This window comes from Cydia amplana, chromosome 2 (assembly GCF_948474715.1).
Source record: "Cydia amplana chromosome 2, ilCydAmpl1.1, whole genome shotgun sequence".
Classification (NCBI taxonomy): domain Eukaryota; kingdom Metazoa; phylum Arthropoda; class Insecta; order Lepidoptera; family Tortricidae; genus Cydia; species Cydia amplana.
This window is the reverse complement of record NC_086070.1, coordinates 2,719,819-2,741,421: the sequence shown is the minus strand read 5'-3', so window position 1 is coordinate 2,741,421 and position 21,603 is coordinate 2,719,819. Positions and strand designations below refer to the sequence as shown.

The 21,603-nt window shown below is 38.9% G+C and overlaps 1 protein-coding gene across 1 annotated transcript; it reads right to left on the bottom strand.

Annotated features, from left to right (window-relative positions):
- Positions 1-10,783: 10,783 nt before the first annotated feature.
- On the bottom strand, positions 10,784-19,331 carry LOC134662068 (CDK5 regulatory subunit-associated protein 3). Its single transcript, XM_063518344.1, has 9 exons — positions 19,223-19,331; positions 18,727-19,140; positions 18,221-18,373; positions 17,659-17,883; positions 17,054-17,179; positions 16,423-16,578; positions 14,066-14,247; positions 12,385-12,556; positions 10,784-10,932 (listed from the first exon to the last, which is right to left on the bottom strand). Exons 1-9 carry the CDS (start codon positions 19,226-19,228, stop codon positions 10,861-10,863), a joined length of 1,506 nt encoding a protein of 501 aa, XP_063374414.1. The 5' UTR covers positions 19,229-19,331; the 3' UTR covers positions 10,784-10,860.
- Between the last annotated feature and the right edge of the window lie 2,272 nt (positions 19,332-21,603).

Below are 21,603 nucleotides of genomic sequence, written 5' to 3'. Positions count from 1 at the left end.
CACTGCACTTCACCGAAAATTGTAAGCAGAGTACTAGATAATTTATATATAGCATTAGCGGAGCGTCAAAATTAACAGTAGGAAGTCAAGCAGATAAGGTTTACCGTAGGTCCATGTTGTATATAGGCACCTATTCGGATAATATGTATACGGATTTTACCTTTTGACATCTCAGAGTACTATCAACATAAAATAGATCGATCGAAGGAAAATTTAAAAGTTAAAATAATCACGGAAAATCTTATAAACGGTATGAATACTGTTGGAAAAAAGTATTAGTCTAGTCCTGGGTCGTAAAATATAGTTACTAGTATATATTATAATTAAATAAACTCAGTAAATGTGCACCTAATCACACTGTAACCTTATTATCAAAAGAACAAAAAGTCATATCATAAATCTCATATCAGTAAAACATAAACAAGAAGCGAAGATATTGTTACGGTGTCAGTGATATTATTTGATTATTATCTAGAGTCCGGCCAAGATAACTCTGCGTGACATTTTCAATGACATAGCGTGGTGATGTCAACGTTAATGTCAAATATGACGTTTATAGTGTCATTCCCTCACTTTGTTCTATTCAAATCGGTGCAAAGTTATCTTAGACTGACTTTTGATAATAATCTAATTTACTCTAGAAACACAAAACTAAATTACATACATATTAGTCTAATTGCACAAAATCATTGTGCTAGATATTATAAACATAAACAAGTAAATGCCCATTAAAAAGAGAGACCCATGCGCGCATGCATCAATGTGCATAATTATTCTTGTAGATAAATTGATCTTGTAACAAATAAATGAAAAGGTAAACAATATCTATACTACTTTGTTTTATTTTATCCAACCCTATGTATCTACTTCTTAAGGCTTTAAAGACTTGGACTGCTAACAGTCAGTAATCTCCACGTAGAAATACTGCGTGCTTTCCATAGGAAGCGAAGCGCCGAAAGCTGCGGCCCGGCCACGGCCCGGTTTTGCGTGATTATTTTTTTCTTATTGGTCTCATCGGAAGATCAGCGCTGGAAGCCACCAGCAACGATGAGGCCAATTCGTGGCACTTTAACCTTTTTTTTTTTTTTTTTTATGTACTGTCTCGTTTGTTTGTGCTTACGAAAAATTTTTATTGTATTCTATTCTATTGTATTCTATTTACACGTCTCTTTTAAAGGCTCCGTTCCTACAAGAATTCCCTCAAAGTTTGGTAAACTTGGTAAACAAAATTGACATTACGAAAATGTAGACCACACGCATCTTATTTTGTATTTGCGGTAATCTTTACCCGCAATCGGCCTAAATGTTTCGTTAAATAACCTCTGAACGCACGACTGATCGCCATCTTGCATCTGTACTACATCTATTGTACGGAAAACAATGGTATTGTAGGCTAATGGATATCCTAGAACCCTTCACTGTTGTAATATGTAATAGCCAAGTAACTTGATTTCTGTGCTACTCCGTACCTTATTAGATTTTCAATGTGATAGGTAGCCATTAGGTAGGTATCTTCACAATCCTCCCGGCCTATTATTATCACTATAGCAAGGTATGAAGTGTCACCAAAATCGAATACAGTCAGATTAAAAAATAGGGACTACTTTTACGGTTTCATCCTAGAGGAATTCTGATGCTGACGACGATGAAAAACATTTTAAATCGAAAAACAAACTACCTCGGGTGCCTGATTTCATAATAATAGCTAATCGTTTTTTCGAAAAATGAACCTGATATATCACTGATTTAAACTTTCACGATTTTTACACATTATTAAATTGTACGCGATTAAGTCCCGTTGTACAATTTAATAATCTGTACGGATATGATGGTCGTTCTTGTCTACGTGACAGCGTGATAAAACGGTGTCCGTCACTTTCTTTCCCACGGTGTTAAACAGTGACAGTTATTTTATCACGTGGATAAAGATGGATAAAGCTATCCATAATAGGCTGGCTGATATAGGTAAGTAGTCAGGCAATCCTATTATTTAAAAAAAAATTAAAGTTATCGTACCGAGGTAATGTTAAAGACAAGCCACGAGAGAAATTAAACAAAAATACAATATTTATGACCAACAATTAACAGTACTTGTTTTGGAATTAATTCATTTTACTCACTATGAGTAACTTTCATCAGCAAAGATTATATCGCATCACTTTCAAAGTTATGTTATGCATTACGAAGACATTGCGTAAGGACGATTATCCCATGCTCCAGTGGTGCTTGTCGTTAAACTATCTCTCGATCGTCAAGTGCATTGTTCATTCAATTATAGATCTTAAGTCCCACGACTTGTGTGATGTGACATTATACAAGAAACTCTTAGCTAACAAACAGATTTATTGATAGAAAGATAAAAGAAAATATAAGTTATGGCTGTAATATAAGGCTGTTATGTTATGTTCCGTTGGCTGGATGCGTAGCCAACATGCCAATCGTTTATGCTACGTTGCGAACGAACACAACTGTCACTGTCGCAATAATATGGAGGAGTAATAGAGAGACACAAAGCGTTTCGTTGTCGTAGCGCAAGCGAATGTCACCTTGGCTAGGCATCCTTGTTATACTCCACGTTCTTGCAACAATGTCAAGTGTTGGACAGTAGATAATCAAGCGAAAGTAATGTACTTAATCGGTGTGATAATCGGGCAAAACGACAACCAAACATCAAATTTGGCTAGTTTTTAAAATAGTTTCTTACCAAAATTCTGCTTAAGATTCCAATCAAAAGCAGCAAGAGTTTACTAATCGGGCATGGTGTTCAAAATAACTTGAGCACATATTTATTGCTATACAGTAGAAAAATCTGTGCAGACCATTTTTAACACTTCATCTTAGCTAATTCATTGAACAACATGTGAACACACACCTACTTTTGTATCCAGAGTTTTGTTTTATGATTGCTATAAACTGAAATCGAACCCTTATCAAATATGAACAACTAAACTGAATTAGATTCGAGGTGACTCGCCAGAAAATCATTGTAATAATAGTTTATTTTATAAAATTCTTAAAAAGTGTTGTCAAAAAGTTCTAGTCGTATAAGTAAGATTTTAGGTACCATAAATATTCCGAAACATCGATCAATATCACTTTACACACCTCATTATTACCGAAAACGTAAGCTTTAGTATATTTAAGTATATACCTACTTATATTTTAAGTACCTAAGTATTATATTATTTAAGTTACCGGCCAATCCGCAAGATCAAATAAGAGCATATTATGATTGTACACCGCCATTTCATGATATAAGTACCTAAGATTTGTCCAGGTAGGTATATCATAATGTGCCAGGTCGATGACAGGAATTATATGCATATAGGAATTTCATGATCTGGCGGATTGTACGATAGGCCGTAGTCTTAAGTATACAGTTAAATGAAACATAATCAATTTATCCTTCGATTAATTTTTCCCCGTTCCAGATGGCTACAGCTCACATAACATATTTCCTACTTTTCTTATTCACAACCCACGCAAGCCGTCAAATATTCCCTGACATGGACACAAATTCCATTACTACAGAGAACTACCAACCAACCACCAACCGACCAAATACCAACCAACCAACTACCAAAGACGATGGAAAACAGAGTATTCCCTGTGGTATGCTAAAAATGCTTAAAGCATTGAAAGAACATGAGATGGAACATAATCCTTATAAGGAGCAGGCGGAAGAATTGGGAGAGCTGGTAGATATGCTGAGCAACTTACGATGGCCAAAGAAAGGGTTTAATTATTTGTAAGGATTAGACACAGTCAAGAATATACAAAGCAAAAACAAAGATAAGATGTAGTTAAACAATATTTTAGGTAAATATTTATTTCGTATAAACTTTTAGAATTAGGAATGAAAACTTTTATTATTAATGAAAACTGCAGGCTTACTGTTGCTGCGTTGATGCAGGCGCTGTCACTGTCAATTTCCTTAATAAAGTGACTGATGCTCTGAGCCGCATTACTGCCACGACTGAAACGTGCAATCTGTCACTCATTTTACCAAGGGTATTGACAATGATAACTCCCGCGTCAACGCCGCAATAGTAAGGGCGCAAAAGTAAAGGTACCGTTTGGATCCCGACTGCGCCAGGATCACTGCTGCGTTAATGTAGCGCGACATTTCTGCCGGAAATGTCGATTCTGACATTTGTATCAGTAATGCAGTCGGTAGTCTGAATTTGAACGGTACCTTAATGCAACTGCAGTTGCTATCACTATAGTCACATTCGATTTTAAATAAGGTTAGCTTATGTATCCTAAAACGGTGACTAATTTAGTAATCACACTAACTTGACAAATTAAAAAGCAATCATTCGGCCTGAAGTATTTTAACCAATTAACTCGCCACGATATCAGTCAGTTTTCTCATCATAGACAAGTTTTAACACTGATGAATACATCTTTATGAAGAAAAGGTAATTCTACTGATATTTTGTAGGTAACTAAATAATATGTATAGTAGGCGCATGTCGTATACTTATAATATACATATAGTTCACAACCAATGTAACTCACATACTTAATTAATTCATATATTTCAATGTAGTTAGTTAGGCAGTCCTTCATAGTAAAAAAAAGACTACGATTGGGTACCTATAGTATAGTGCCCGTGTTATCACTTGACTAATACGTATTAGTCTCTTTTTCCAGATGCTGCGACTTGTATCGAAGCAACTCCTTATCGTATCATTTCTTTTTATCTTCGCTGATTGCACACCACCGTCACAAAAATTAACCGAAATCAAGAAAAAAATGGTTTCCTCGCGCGATCTACTTTCAGGAAGAGTGGACCCGAAAGAGCAACTGAGGCGACGGACCACATTTGATTTTATAAAGACGTTTTTGTCCACTGATTCACTATTTTCGCCACAGCAAAGTTTATTAAAAAAAAACCGATCACCACAAATGTTAAAAAACAAATTTAAAACATTTATAAACTCAAAGACACCACAACAGTCGAAAAATTGGCAAAACTTGGAAACTGAACCAACGACCTTTGAAAAGTTTCTTAATCCGTACCCGAAGAATAAAGAATCATTATACTTAAATAACCTACTAAGTCCTGTAGGAAGATATAAAGGAAACAACTTGGAAACTGAACGAACGACCTTTGAAAAGTTTCTTAATCCCTACCCGAAGAATAAAGAATCATTATACTTACATAACCTACTAAGTCCTGTAGGAAAATATAAAGAAAACAACTTGGAAACTGAACGAACGGCCTTTGAAAAGTTTCTTAATCCCTACCCGAAGAAAAATGAATCATTACACTTACATAACCTAAGTCCTGTAGGAAAATATAAAGGAAACAACATTGAAACTGAAGGAAATGTGGCCTTTGAAAAGTTACACCCGATGAATAAAGAATCATTATACTTACATAATCTAAGTCCCGTAGGAAATAATACAGCAAACAAAATACAAAACATTTTAAGTTTATTAAAAGAGCCACACCAAGAAACTATTTCAAAGGACCAAAATAAATATTCATTTCCATTTCAATCATTATTATACAGTTTTCATAACCTACTAAGTCCTGTAGGAAAATACAAAGGAAACAACTCGGAAACTGAACGAAATGTGGCCTTAGAAAAGTTGCACCCAATGAATAAAGAATCATTATACTTACATAATCTAAGTCTCGTAGGAAATAATACAGCAAACAAAATACAAAATATTTTAAGTTTATTAAAAGTGCCACACAAAGAAACTATTTCAAAGGACCAAAAGAAATATTCATTTCCATTTCAATCATTATTACATAACCTACTAAGTCCTGTAGGAAAATACAAAGGAAACAACTTGGAAACTGAACGAAATGTGGGCTTGGAAAAGTTGCTAAATCACTACTCGGAGAATAAAGAATCATTATTCTTACATAACCTACTAAGTCCTGTAGGAAAATATAAAGGAAACAACTTGGAAACTGAAGGAAATGTGTCCTTTGAAAAGCTGCATCCGATGAATAAAGAATCATTATACTTACATAATCTAAGTCCCGTAGGAAAAAATACAGCAAACAAAATACAAAATATTTTAAGTTTATTAAAAGAGTCACACCAAGAAACTATTTCAAAGGACCAAAATAAATATTCATTCCCAGGTTTTCCAGAAATCAGATCCAAAGAAAACACATTGTATGATATATGGAACAGATTTCAATCAAAGGTTCAGGAGAAATTGTTTTCACTGGATACTTATGGCACAGAAACTGCCACCCGCGTAGGACCTTGTGGCACCCGAAGACAAGATAAGAATGGAACCAGTATCAAATGCGTTATGTATCCCTTCTACTATTATCCAGCATATTATTACCCGTATTACTATCCGTATTACTATCCATATTACTATCCATATTACTGGGGACGTCGTTAATTCATGAATTTATCAAATACCTGTACTAAAAGAAGAGTTTTATTTTTCCGAGCATACTTTAGATGTCTATGTACCTATGTATGAATGTTGTATTTATGTGAGTCCTAATCTCTCTACTCTAAGTATAAAATACATACCTATAATAGAGAAGGTACAGGGTAGCCCAAAACTACGTTGACAAAAAATAAGTGTTCCGCGAACAAAGTTTTGTGCGGAACACTAAAAATTAGGAATATTTTTCTTTTCTTGATGTCATTCAAAATTAAAACTCCAATTTACTCGTGCAATAACTAATATATACAACGTATTTACTATTTACTTCAAAATATTCTCCTTATATTAACGAATAGGTTTGTTAAAATTATCAACAATATGCCCTAGTAAAAATTCTCGTCAACGTGTTTTTGGCCCAGCCTGCTGTAAAACAAAGTAACATAAAAATTATGAAGTTTATACATGTTTATAATCTCATGAAATGCAAGCCCGTAAGTCCCGCAACTGTCGGTTTACTCTATGTAATTCTGGATTCCAGTATAGTTCATTATTTAGTCACTTTTTATGCAAAAACTTCTGTGTATAGTTAGGTACTAGATTTAGTTAAACCAAGATGAACTTAAACTTGTGAAATGACCCCTAGATATAATTTAGAGATATTAATTATAAGTTATTCCCACTAAATAAAATAAAATAGATAAATATACTTAAACTTAAATATACCTATTTGGGGACAATCTTATACAGACTAACCTAGTCCCAAACGAAGCAAAGCCTTTGCTATGGGCGATGATAAAACATACTTAGATTGCTTAGATACATAGATTATTATGATAGATAACACCCTTAACTCAGGAACCTAACATCCTTACCGGGATTCGAACCCGAGCCCGGGATCTCATGTTTCGTAGGTAGGGTCACTACGGACTAGGCTAGTAAGCCGTTAACCATAAAGTTGTTACCAGTGGTAAAAGTGGTAATTTCATTTTCACCAGCCCCCGGTGGTAACAACTGAAAAAAAAATCTTCTCAGTTGTTCCCAATAGTAAAAGATGCGCAAAAAATCTCAGTTGTTACCACTGGTAACAACTAACAACTTGGTGGCAACTAGTGGGAAATAACCCCTTCCACAAGGTTCTTGGCATCACAGCGTGAGTAATGAAAGCTGCGTCAATTAAGACTTGTCAAGTTGTCACATAATAACTAGTGTTGTGAATAACGCTCATTTCGAAGCTTAAAGACTCGAACCCTTAAGACTCTCAAGGCCTCGAAGGCGGCAAAGACGATTTCTTACATCCATACGCGTGGGACATAGATGGTTAGAAGAAATTTTCTCTCGTGTGAATACTTGTAATGTTATCTCACTTTGTGCTGATGGCTACTTATAATTATAACTTTCTTTGACCTGTTGCAAAAGTTGGCATAATTTATGAGATTTTTTATTATATTTGGTAAAAAATTCGAAATCGGTGTAGGTATTTTTGAAAATGGCAAAGTATTAACGAGCCCAAATTGGCATTCATTACCGCGGTATGTACAAAATAGTGTTTAATAAAAAAGCTTATTGACTATCTTTGAATCTAAATAAGTATCCACACATACCTATATGAAGATGGAAAAAAAAGAAGTAGGTAACTAGAACTAGATTATTTTGGTCTAGGACATTATGTTCCGAAACATAATCATAATCATTAATCATCATTTACCGTAATTCCTTACAGGTTTAGGTACTAAAGAAGGAAGATCTGAAATATCATTAATATCACTTTGAAGAAAAAATTAACATTTGAATAATTATTTTATTTATTTTTTCAATGAATCAGTTAATATTTGAATTTGTAAACCATAACGAAATATGTTAAGCCTTTGTATGCGTTATTTAATAATCTAACACGCAAAGAGATTGCTTGTAATAGAGAGATATCTAGAGAAGTCTAAAAAAATTCATCAGTCAGATAACTGTATCAATCAATCAACCCTTATTATAGCAAAATAAATTGATTGATTGATTGTACAGTTCGCGCGAACACAGAAGTTTTCTCTACTGCGGGCAATAGTTAAAAGCTTGTGGGCATGTAGGTAATTATTATTTTATCATAATTATCCAAATAAAAGGAGTACCTACCTTTTAATATAGAATAGGGTTAAATAAGAAAATTAACCTAAACAGCCCTTAACTTTTGTGTAGGTATGTCTACAGGAAAGACGCGAACACAGTTTTGTGTTTGACCCACCTTCCTATGATTCCTTCCATAATTTGCCCCATATGCCGTTACTGAATTATCTAACGTCTACTTTTTACCACCGAATTACCGCGTACGGAGCCGTAAAGCGCTATTAGGGCGTTTTTTTTTTGTTGTCCCAAATTTTTTTGTTTCAAATTTGTTTTTTTTATGTTATTTCTACTCAGAATCACGAGCTCTTTCTATCCTAATAGGAGAAAAAAAGTGTCCTAAGGTTTTTATTTCCATTCCGTCACCATTTTTCATAGACTTTGTATGGTGGTCGCGTAATGGAAAGATCGAAAAATGTATGGAAATTTTGGGACACTTTTTTTTCTCCTATTAGTATAGAAAGAGCTCGTAATTCTGAGTAGAAATAACATAAAAAATCCCAAATTTGAAAAAAAAGTGTTTAGGACAACAAAAAAAAACGCCCATTAACATTGCCTGTCCAATTAGAAACAAGAATTTCTCATAGCCTTTACACATCTATTACAATCAATGAATGTTTACTAATAAATACTATTCTCTTGCACATGATCGCTCTCTATAGAAGTATAGATGATCCTACTAGTCCAGGGCCGTAACGCAATAATCTTGCAAACATCAAACATAGTGTAAGGCTAATTCCGCAAGTAAACAAACAATGTAAACTGACACCTAGCGAGTAAATACTATCGTCAACACAGTACAGACATCACATATATCGGAGCGGCCGAGGTGCTCAAATTATCTGAACACGCACTTTAGCGCCACAACAATAGAGGCGTGTTCAGATATTTGTGAGCACCTTTGCCTCTCCGATATATCCGATGGCGACTGTGCCTCACTTGAACCTTATTTCGAAGTATTAAGGTTTACTATTGGTCAATTAGCTGTGTTGTTAGTACGCGGCAGTGTGTTAAGTGCAAAGTGAAGCAATTCTCAAGTGCACTGGGGACTATGACAGAGACAAATCACGGTATGATGTATATTTAGCTCTGCTGGTAGTTGAGCAATCATGTTTAGGTAAATAATTGAAATACAAATATATTTGTTTTTTAAATAGGCTTTCGGGGGCTTTTAAACATGTTAATAAATAATAATAAACATTGACAAGGTACATAGCAAATATTGTTGTATCGAAAAATTACTTAGGATTTGGAAAGGATTTTTTTTTTTCACCACATAAGGTCGTAAAAGCATTCTTCGATCTTCAAAAACTGCTTGGAGTGCTAACGAGACAAAATACTATGTATGGCTCATGGCTCATCATTCATTTATCCGAATGGACAACATTATAAACCTGTCAGAATCAGAACGTTTATGTAAATAACCCTTCTATCAGTTTATCTCAGAGGGGCTACCGCGAAAACCGAAATTCGCAAATTGCTGGGGATCTTTATCGTTTCCTCCAATGAAGGCGTAATTAGAGTGACAGAGAAAAATGCTCGCAATTTGCGAACTTCGATTTTCACGGTTATAGCCCAGAATGCATGTCGCAACAGAAATTGTTCGGATTAATCCCTGCCGCTTTTTTCTGCCATCGCTCGACGCGACCACTTAGAGCCACTTGCACCATTCAATAACCCGGGTTTAACCGGTATAACCTGGAGTTACCATGGTTACCAGTACAATTAGTCATTGGGTTAACGGTTTAACCGGTTATCCCCGGGTTAGTGGGATCTCAACTGTGCGTTTCTCTTGAAACTTCCTCACACAGCGTAACTGTGGAAGGAACTTTTGACGCAACTGCGGAACTTCCGCATCCGCAACTGCGGAACTTCCGCATTATTTTCAACATCCGCATCTGCAACCGCATCCACATAAAATCGATGCGGAACTTATGTGGATGCGGATGTCGAACAAGTCGGTACAGGAACGTCTTAGTGGCGGCGTAAGTGCCAGGTAATTTCGTCATTACCTATAACGAAATCGTCTAGATCCAGAAAAGTCGGCCAAGTTACTGTTTATTAAATATAACGCACCTATATTCTTGATCAAATACTAAACGTTTCGTTTTTTTAAATAACAAAATACTAAAAATGTAATATTTGACGTTTTCTAAGTACCTAATCTTGACATCCGCATCCGCGGATGTCAAAAAATCTGCATCCGCAACATCCCTGGTCTAAACAGTTTAAAATAATAGTCTCACGAAAGTTTAATTTCGACTAATCGATGCTCTTTGAATGAAACAGTCAGATTGTAAATAAACTTTGCCATATATTAAATACAGAGGTCAACAATGGGAAACAGGGTCATTTTGCCTTTGTACTGGCTGCTCATAAGAATTTGACGCCGCCTATGATGTTCACCGGGCGGCCTTTGTACTTCTTAGATATATCCGCTTCGATCTGCAAAACAAATATTTTTTCACTTCTCATGCTCGTAAAGTTCGACTTTAACTCGTGCGTAGACGACATAAAGTTGCTTATTATGTTCTAGAGCATAAAGTAAAATCATCTATTACGACCCTTATTGACTGGGCAATAATATCCAAAATCTGCCATATAAACGGATTAGAACGTTGCATTTTATCCAAAATAGTGGCAAAGTAATTTTATGTAGGTAAATTTTATAGGTAAATTAAACCTCGTGTTGGCTAGTAGAATCGACTTATAAGTGATGATTTTGAGTGATATGTAAGGTGGCCTAGACTGCATCTAGCTGTGACAGCTATATCTAGCTGTGTTGGTCCATAAAAAAACCATCCCAATAATTTTAAAAAGCTACTAAGATAATCTCTTCGACGTACATATATTTGGTTACTTGGGAAGGTTATAGATTTGACTGACATTTGTAGTTGATTTGATTGACGTTTTCCGTGCATTCTGTTTTGTCGTTTTATCTAGTCTGACGGCCTAGCCAAGGTGACAATCGCTATCGCTTCGACAAAGAAACGCTTTGTGTCTCTCCATCACTCTTCAATATTAGTGCGACAGTGACAGTTGCGTTTCGATCGCTACGGAGCGTAAGCGATTGGCATCTTGGCTACGCGGCCTGTTTGGTGTAGATAATGCAGATGATTCAGTACCTGTTCCTGCAGTGTCCGGCTGCGAGCGACCAGGGCGGAGACCTCGGGCCGCAGGCTTTGTGCCCGCGCTATGGCCGCCTCGCGCTGCTGTATGACGCGCGCCGCGAGCCCTGCTAGCTTGTCGCACACCACCAGCTTTTGTTTCAGTTATTCGAGGCTGTATTTTAGCCCCACTACAGCTATGTTTCAGTACCTGTTCCTGCAGTGTACGGCTGCGAGCGATCAGGGCGGAGACCTCGGGCCGCAGGCTTAGTGCCCGCGCTATGGCCGCCTCGCGCTGCTGTATGACGCGCGCCGCGAGCCCTGCTAGCTTGTCGCACACCACCAGCTTTTGTTTCAGTTGTTCGAGACTGTATTTTAGCCCCACTATAGCTATGTTTCAGTACCTGTTCCTGCAGTGTCCGGCTGCGAGCGATCAGGGCGGAGACCTCGGGCCGCAGGCTTAGTGCCCGCGCTATGGCCGCCTCGCGCTGCTGTATGACGCGCGCCGCGAGCCCTGCTAGCTTGTCGCACACCACCAGCTTTTGTTTCAGTTATTCGAGGCTGTATTTTAGCCCCACTACAGCTATGTTTCAGTACCTGTTCCTGCAGTGTACGGCTGCGAGCGATCAGGGCGGAGACCTCGGGCCGCAGGCTTTGTGCCCGCGCTATGGCCGCCTCGCGCTGCTGTATGACGCGCGCCGCGAGCCCTGCTAGCTTGTCGCACACCACCAGCTTTTGTTTCAGTTATTCGAGGCTGTATTTTAGCCCCACTACAGCTATGTTTCAGTACCTGTTCCTGCAGTGTCCGGCTGCGAGCGATCAGGGCGGAGACCTCGGGCCGCAGGCTTTGTGCCCGCGCTATGGCCGCCTCGCGCTGCTGTATGACGCGCGCCGCTAGCCCGGCTAGCTTGTCGCACACCACCAGCTTTTGTTTCAGTTGTTCTGTCAGCATGTCCACGTATCTGTGACCAAAAAATAAAACTTATTCAATAAATAAATAAATAAATATTATAGGCCATTTTTACACAAATTGACTAAGCCCCACAGTAAGCTCAAGAAGGCTTGTGTTGTGGGTACTCAGACAACGATAGATATAATATACAAATACTTAAATACATAGAAAACAACCATGACTCAGGAACAAATATCCGTGCTCATCACACAAATAAATGCCCTTACTGGGATTAGAACCCAGGACCGCGGCTTCAGAGGCAGGGTCACTACCCACTAGGCCAGACCGGTCGGTCGGACTTATTAAACGTTTACGACGATTTTTGACGCATGCATCTGTTCAAAAATCAAGGACTGTGTCGGTTCTCGTCTCGTAGAGGCGCGTCTTGTGGAAGTATTAACGTCTTTAACAGATGAACCTTACTACAACGGAGTAAGATCTACTATTCGATAAAATCTCGTATACGGTATACGGGAAAAATCAACGCCGTGTGAACCTAGCCTTACGAATTGCATCGACACATTTTGAATGAATCCCATTCATAAAATGGGTATGCACTGTCCTATATATTACACTACTCTCTGGTATGCACTTTTGCAGCTGAGTGTACCTAGGACAATGCTTGAAGTCAATGACGTCCTACAACTATATAACCTGACCAGTAATATATGATAATTGTCAAGAGGGCGCTGTTATTCTCATGTATAGGGTGACAATTCAGTGTAGTATGAAAAAATTAGTTCCTGTGAAATTCCGCAACATGGCGCACCCTCAATAGATCCTGGTTCACCTATACCAGCGGTAAAATGCACGGTACTTCCTTGTCGACCGAGCGGCAGCTGACGTTCTCCACTTTACCTAGGCGAATGTTTAACGTTGTGCAAATGGTTGGTGGCGGTGAGTCGCGCGGCGCTGGCCTGAGCGGTCGCCAACATGGCGGCCAGCGCGGCCGGACTCTCCGTCGGCAGCTGCTGGAAGAGCGAGAAGGACTGTGTGTCGGTGCTCCTCTCGTACAGCCGCTTGTTTATGAAGGATTCGAGGTAGAAAGAAGAACCAACGGAGCGGCAGCTGACGTCCACTTTACCTAGGTGAGTGTTTGACGTTGTGCAAATGGTTGGTGGCGGTGAGTCGCGCGGCGCTGGTTTGAGCGGTCGCCAACATGGCGGCCAGCGCGGCCGGGCTCTCCGTCGGCAGCTGCTGGAAGAGCGAGAAGGACTGTGTGTCGGTGCTCGTCTCGTACAGCCGCTTCTTAGAGAGAAGAACCAACGGAGCGGCAGCTGACGTCCACTTTACCTAGGGGAGTGTTTGACGTTGTGCAAATGGTTGGTGGCGGTTAGTCGCGCGGCGCTGGTTTGAGCGGTCGCCAACATGGCGGCCAGCGCGGCCGGGCCCTCCGTCGGCAGCTGCTGGAAGAGCGAGAAGGACTGTGTGTCGGTGCTCGTCTCGTACAGCCGCTTGTTTATGAAGGATTCTAGGTAGAGAGAAGGACCAACGGAGCGGCAGCTGACGTCCACTTTACCTAGGTGAGTGTTTGACGTTGTGCAAATGGTTGGTGGCGGTGAGTCGCGTGGCGCTGGCCTGAGCGGTCGCCAACATGGCGGCCAGCGCGGCCGGGCTCTCCGTCGGCAGTTGCTGGAAGAGCGAGAAGGACTGTGTGTCGGTACTCGTCTCGTACAGCCGCATCTTTAGGAAGGATTCGAGCTGTGAATACAAACACTTTATGTTATATTACATATACAAATACAAATACAAATAATTTATTGAGAAAAGTTTAGTACAGTGGTTGCTCTTAAAGACTAAGAATTTATAAAGACTAGTGATTTACAAATGCCTGAACTAGGATTCCCTGTGTTTCAGGCAGCGAAGGACAATATTAATTATTTATTAATTATTCACTTAATTATAAACTATACGTAGTACACAATATGAGTCTTATTACGTAAACAAAAAAATAGGTTCTTGAGTATTAAATATCAGAATACAGTAGGTAGTAGGTAATCATTGTACGACTATTAATCTGGAATCTGGAATCTGATATAACATATTTATGGCCATTTATTTATGGCGCTATTAACAAGACGTGCTATAAGCCTCGGAACTGTAAATACAAGACAAAGAACAATAAGAAACTTGGATTACATTGAGGTCATTATCAAGTTTTGTGGTCCTTGCAAATATCATTGTTTCTTTATGTGGATTATTCAAAACTAGATATGTCCGCGGCCGGCAAAACGTCCCACTTTGTCGCTTGCCATAAAGTCGCTTTGACTGGTTATTCGTATAAAGATACAAGCAAATGTCGTCCTTATGGTAAGCGACAAAGTGGGACCTTTGACTAGACTTCGACACAAATACTATACTGACCTCGACTAGTTGGTCAATGATCTGGTTCCTGGTGCTAGGGTTGTCGAGCAGCGTGAGAGCGTCTCGGCCGGCTGACTCTACCACTATACCAGACTCTATGGCCACTGATAATAGGTGACCGAGCGAGCGCGAAACTCGAACGAAGAGCCTTCGTTTCAGCTTTCGTTTTTTTATGCAAGTCTGCCCGTTTCTCAACTACAGCCGGGCTAGCACATAATCTCGCCGCGAGATACTGTCGCGCCAATCATGTGCTAGGCCTACAGGTCGCATTTCTCAATCGATTCTCGTGAAACTTTGTGATTAGGTTCGATAATGACGGAAGCGGAACCGTGGAGGCACGCGTGGTCTACACCTAGCTCATAGAGGCACTATACTGACCTCGACTAGTTGGTCGATGATCTGGTTCCTGGTGCTAGGGTTGTCGAGCAGCGTGAGAGCGTCTCGGCCGGCTGACTCCACCACTATACCAGACTCTATGGCCAGTGATACTAGGTGACCGAGCGAGCGCGAAACTCGAACGAAGAGCCTCCGTTTCAGTTTTCGTTTTTTTATGCAAGTCTGCCCGTTTCTCAACTACAGCCGGGCTAGCACATGATCTCGCCGCGAGATACTGTCGCGCCAATCTTGTGCTAGGCCTACAGGTCGCATTTCTCAATCGATTCTTGTGAAACTTTGTGATTAGGTTCGATAATGACGGAAGCGGAACCGTGGAGGCACGCGTGGTCTACACCTAGCTCATAGAGGCACTATACTGACCTCGACTAGTTGGTCAATGATCTGGTTCCTGGTGCTAGGGTTGTCGAGCAGCGTGAGAGCGTCTCGGCCGGCTGACTCCACCACTATACCAGACTCTATGGCCAGTGATACTAGGTGACCGAGCGAGCGCGAAACTCGAACGAAGAGCCTCCGTTTCAGTTTTCGTTTTTTTATGCAAGTCTGCCCGTTTCTCAACTACAGCCGGGCTAGCACATGATCTCGCCGCGAGATACTGTCGCGCCAATCTTGTGCTAGGCCTACAGGTCGCATTTCTCAATCGATTCTTGTGAAACTTTGTGATTAGGTTCGATAATGACGGAAGCGGAACCGTGGAGGCACGCGTGGTCTACACCTAGCTCATAGAGGCACTATACTGACCTCGACTAGTTGGTCAATGATCTGGTTCCTGGTGCTAGGGTTGTCGAGCAGCGTGAGAGCGTCTCGGCCGGCTGACTCCACCACTATACCAGACTCTATGGCCAGTGATACTAGGTGACCGAGCGAGCGCGAAACTCGAACGAAGAGCCTCCGTTTCAGTTTTCGTTTTTTTATGCAAGTCTGCCCGTTTCTCAACTACAGCCGGGCTAGCACATGATCTCGCCGCGAGATACTGTCGCGCCAATCTTGTGCTAGGCCTACAGGTCGCATTTCTCAATCGATTCTTGTGAAACTTTGTGATTAGGTTCGATAATGACGGAAGCGGAACCGTGGAGGCACGCGTGGTCTACACCTAGCTCATAGAGGCACTATACTGACCTCGACTAGTTGGTCAATGATCTGGTTCCTGGTGCTAGGGTTGTCGAGCAGCGTGAGAGCGTCGCGGCCGCGCGCAGTGCCGCCCGCCACGCCAGCTGACTCCACCACTATACCAGACTCTTCTAAAGCCACGGCGGCTAGATCGCTTGATAGGTCCTGTGAATAAACTAATCTTATAACAATATAAAATCTAGGAGACCGAGCTTTGCTCGGAAAACATATAAAAACTCAAAAACGCGTGTTTTCCCAGAGATAACAGACCTAGCCAGATCGATACTATAATTTTTTTCTAAACTGAATAGTTTGCGCGAGAGACACTTCCAAAGTGGTAAAATGAGTCCCCCTCCCCCCTGTAACTTCGAAATAAGAGAATGATAAAACTAAAAAAAATATATGATGTACATTACCATGCAAACTTCCACCGAAAATTGGTTTGAACGAGATCTAGTAAGTAAATCATAAACCGCAGTTGAAATTTTCACAGATGATGTATTTCTGTTGCCTGCGTAATGGTACGGAACCCTTCGTGCGCGAGTCGGACTCGCACTTGGCCGGTTTTTTTTTATTCATTATGTATGAGTTACGAAGTAAGTAAGTAAGTAACCTGTCACCATGATTTACGATAACTTACCAGGTCAATAGCCGGTGCACTGTCAATGTTGCCCCAGTCGATCTCGCCTGTATCGCCATCCCCAAAGTCAATGTCGGCGGCCGCGTCTGTACCGAAGTCAATGCCACCGCCATCGCCGAAATCTATCTGAAAATGAACCATCAAGTAAAAACATTTGAAAAATTTTGGTTTTTTTATGACAGGGTTCCATTGGGATGGAACGAGCTCGTGATTCTGCGAGCTTATAAGGGGGTAATTGCACAAAAGATCCCTATATAGATCGAAGTATATCCGCAAGAGCCCTCGAAATTCATAAGATAAGATAAGAATAGAACTTAAAAATATCATAAAATTTCACAATGTAATAAACTTCAGACTAATTTTTATTGTAATTTATTTTATAAGTTATAACATTTTGCAATATTGAATTAGATTTCCGTTCTCTTTGACATTTGTATGCCAACCGGCAAAACATAGTGTTCAAATGTATATACCTAAGCTAAGACCCATGTATACCTATGTTTTACAAATAAAGCATTACGATTCTAATATTTTTAAGAATTACTCATCCCATCTTTCTTTAAACTTTTAAAACAATTTGAAACTTCAAAATAATAAACAAATACCTTATCACCAGCACCGTCTTCATCGTCCAGCTCAATATGTACCGGATCAGGTTCAACGGCCAGCGGAGGCTCCCCGTAGCTCCACTCATACACCGTCACATTACCGTGGTTCACCACAAACTGCAGTAACGGTAGCACTTCAGGAGCCTTGTCTCCGAGGGCATATTTGGTGAAGGCGGAGTAGAGATCTATGCCGGGTTGGATGGGTTTTAGAGATTTGCCGATCTGAAATTGAAATACAAAAATGGATTTAATTAAAACACATTTGCATCAAACACATAAAGTGATATTACTTATTATTAAGGGGTAATTTTACATCATTACAGCTAGGGGCGCCAATGCGCTGTAAAATTAAATATGTTGTAGTAAAGCTAGAGTAATAAAGTCATATGATGAATATGTGTGTCTAGTAGTGTAGCTAGTTTGTGTAGTCACTAAAGTCTAAATGTGTGCTTAAATCTTTTTTTTTGCAATCTCTAGTATTATAATTTTTATTGGCATTTTAAAAACGAACCCTACATAAAAGTGCCTAAAGTTGAAAATTGCATAAAAATATACATACATCTTCATATATCTCAGGCAGTTCCTTCAGCCGCTCCACCAGCTCCCTCTTGATCTTGTCCCCCTGGATCCCGAGCTGCCGGCACTGCGCCAGGAACTCTGACTTCATTGATGCCTCATTCTTCAGGTGGTCTGCATTCTTCTTTTCATATTCCTTCAATGTAGAATGAAAGTATGATGATAAACATAATTCTGTATTACAAATAGTAAAGATTTATTTCCAATAAATCAAAAGGGTATACATCTCTTTCATTATTAAACTTACTTTTTTTATTACAATAGGTAAGCAATATTATTCTAATACAGGTGCGTCTTGACTTGATACGCAAAAATAAAAACGTAAAAACAAACTTTATACATGATGTTATAACAAATACACAAAAACATCAAAAGGACTGCGGGAATGAGGTGACTCCAGGCTGCACAGAACCGTGATGAATGGCGTAAAGTGAAGGAGGCCTACACCTGAAGGGTAGAAAAGGGCTAAAAGGACACAAAAACACTTACAACTTGCAACTGCTCCTCCTTAGCAATCTGTTTCTTCAAACTTGGAATCTCATAATTAATATTCCTAACCAACATCTGTGCTGCCTCCGCCAAGTACAAGTTTTCTTTTTCATAACTCTTCACCACATCCAGCCAGTCCTTCATCCTCTGAGAACCATACCGTCCAAAGAGATTCTTAGTATCCGCCTCAGTTTCTTTTAAAATCTCTATGATCTTCTGACAATGGAAATAATTGATGTAACTGCCTGAAAGTAAAGCAGCTATGTCTTGGTGCGCTGGCATGTCCTGTATGGCATTGTTTATTTTTTCTCTAACGGCTATGATGTTCTTCTGCCATTCCTTGTTCACGTGCCGACGGCTGACCAGCCAGTCTTGCAATTTTCCTATATTTATGTCGATGGGTATGTTGCTTTCCTATAAACATTTTAAAAGGTTAATAAGTGAAAGGTAAATAAAATATTCAGTATCTTAGAGAATAGTGATGCTTGTAACTTACGTCCATGATAATTTGTTGTTATTGTTGCTTCATAAAATAAATAAATTTACGGAATAAATACTTCTGAATCTTGTATTATTGTGAAATGGTGACGTTTTGACGTGACGTGCAGTGTTTCCAACTCGGAATTTGAAAAAGTGCCAGACTTATGTCTAGATTATGCCAGAATTATGCTAAATAATTTGGAAAAGTGCTTTAAAAAATGCTAAACAATATATAGGTAACTAAAAATGAGTGTCTTCCACATAAATCAAACAATACTGTTTCTGAAATTTTTATAGAGTCAGACCAAGCTAACTTTGCACTGACTTGGTTAGCTATACTTGGTCAACATAGAAGGTAGCATCCTATAGAAGTGGTATACGCGTGCCTTCGTAAGGGACAAAACATACGCAATGCGACGCTATGATTGGTCGAATTTATTTGTTGCCCACCATAATCCATACTAAATTTACCGTGGGGAACAAAAAATATGTGAGACTGTGACAAGTACAAACAATAATAGCGCTTTCGCTGCTACTGCTGCTGCTGAAAGATACATAAGACTATCCCGTTCTGCCAGTTATCCCCACCACTCATGCCCAATCCAGTTTAATACTAGTTTCATGTTGGTCAAGCAGATCTTGTCAGTAGTAAAAGGCGGCAAGTTTGAAAAATGTAGGCGTGAAGGGATATCTTCCCATAGAAAATTTGGATTTCGCGCCTTTTTTTACTGACAATATTTGCTTGACCAGCTATAGCCAAATTTCTTTGAAACGTGACGTTTATAGAGGCTCTACACCAGTATTATATTCTTTGGCCATGAATTACACTGCCAAGTAGGTAGGCTGCAAACTTGACTTAGGGACACAATTCACTAATTATGCTAAAAATTATGCCAGATGCTAAATGGATAATTTGGATGCCAAAGAGTGTGAAAATGTGCCAGATCTGGCATCCATTATGCCAAGTTGGCAACACTGGTGACGTGACGTGTAAACAAAGTTTTGACATATTGAAAATGTTACCATATTACAATTATTATTTCCACCACACTTATATCGTGGTCACGATTTTAAAATATTAAATGAATAATTATATCAAATGAATTATTATTTGCGCATTATGTGGTTTTAATTATTTCTATTTAATATTATTTTTAAATAAAATGGCTAAGTACAAGGCCTAATAACAAAAATACACTGTACTACTATAGCAAAGACTAAATTTCTTATCATGTTTTCTGTATTGCGTCCTCGATTCGAAATAGATAAGTATAATTCTTATCAAGGTAGTGTCAATGTTGTATCATAATATTCATTAGTCATAAATATTGAAGCTGGTACAGCTTCAAGTGTACCATATAAAATTAGTTGGTTTTAAATAAAAATACTTTGCTTATATTATGGATTTTAATGAACACACAGAGAACCAGTAAGTATTTATTATAGTGAACTAACAGTACGTACACGGTTAAAATGGAATAACTTGATACAAGATTATTTATTGTTCAAGAAATACGACAGATGCCTACAGCTTTAATCATAAAAAAAATGCGTACTACATTTTCCTGGGTACCAAGACACCACTAAGCTTGGCTTGGGGCAAATGTTTTTAAATAAATAGTGATCAAACTGAAAGTTATAATTAAACAAGACTTCTCATTCTCAAGTCTTTTAAAATCTACCTCGGTCTATCTTTATAATGTAGGACAAATAGGCATTTTGACGAAGAATGATTACATATTAAAATATTAAATTTAAAATAATAAACTTTATTGATAAATAAAAAAACACCATAAAAACTGGTAATTTGTTTACTTGTAACATTACAAAAAGCTATTCAAGGTATCCCGATAAAAAATAAAAATATTGAGAATAATCCATGAATCTAGTATAACTGGATTGGGCACGAGTGGTGGGGATAACTGACAGAACGGGATAGTCTTATGTATCTTTCAGTAGGAGTAGCAGCGAAAGCGCTATTATTGTATGTCCTTGTCACAGTCTCACATCTTGGTTTATTCCCCACCGTAAATTAACCACCGTGATTGGTCGAATTCATTTGTTGCCCACCATAACAAATAAATTCGACCAATCATAGCGGCGCAATGCGACGCTATGATTGGTCGAATTTATATGTTTTGTCCCTCACGGAGGCACGCGTAGACCACTTCTATAGGATGCTACCTTCTATGGAATAATCACATCCGAACAGTTCAAATAAGCAAATCAATTATCATTTCAATTATAATACTTTTTAATTTTAGTGTTCACAACGAATTTTTTTTATATATTGAATTGTTTTTATTTTAAAAACACCAGATATAAATGCATACAAAGTAATGTATCTCAAACAGCTAATTTGACAGATTAATGTTGTTAAGTTTAACATGTTTATTA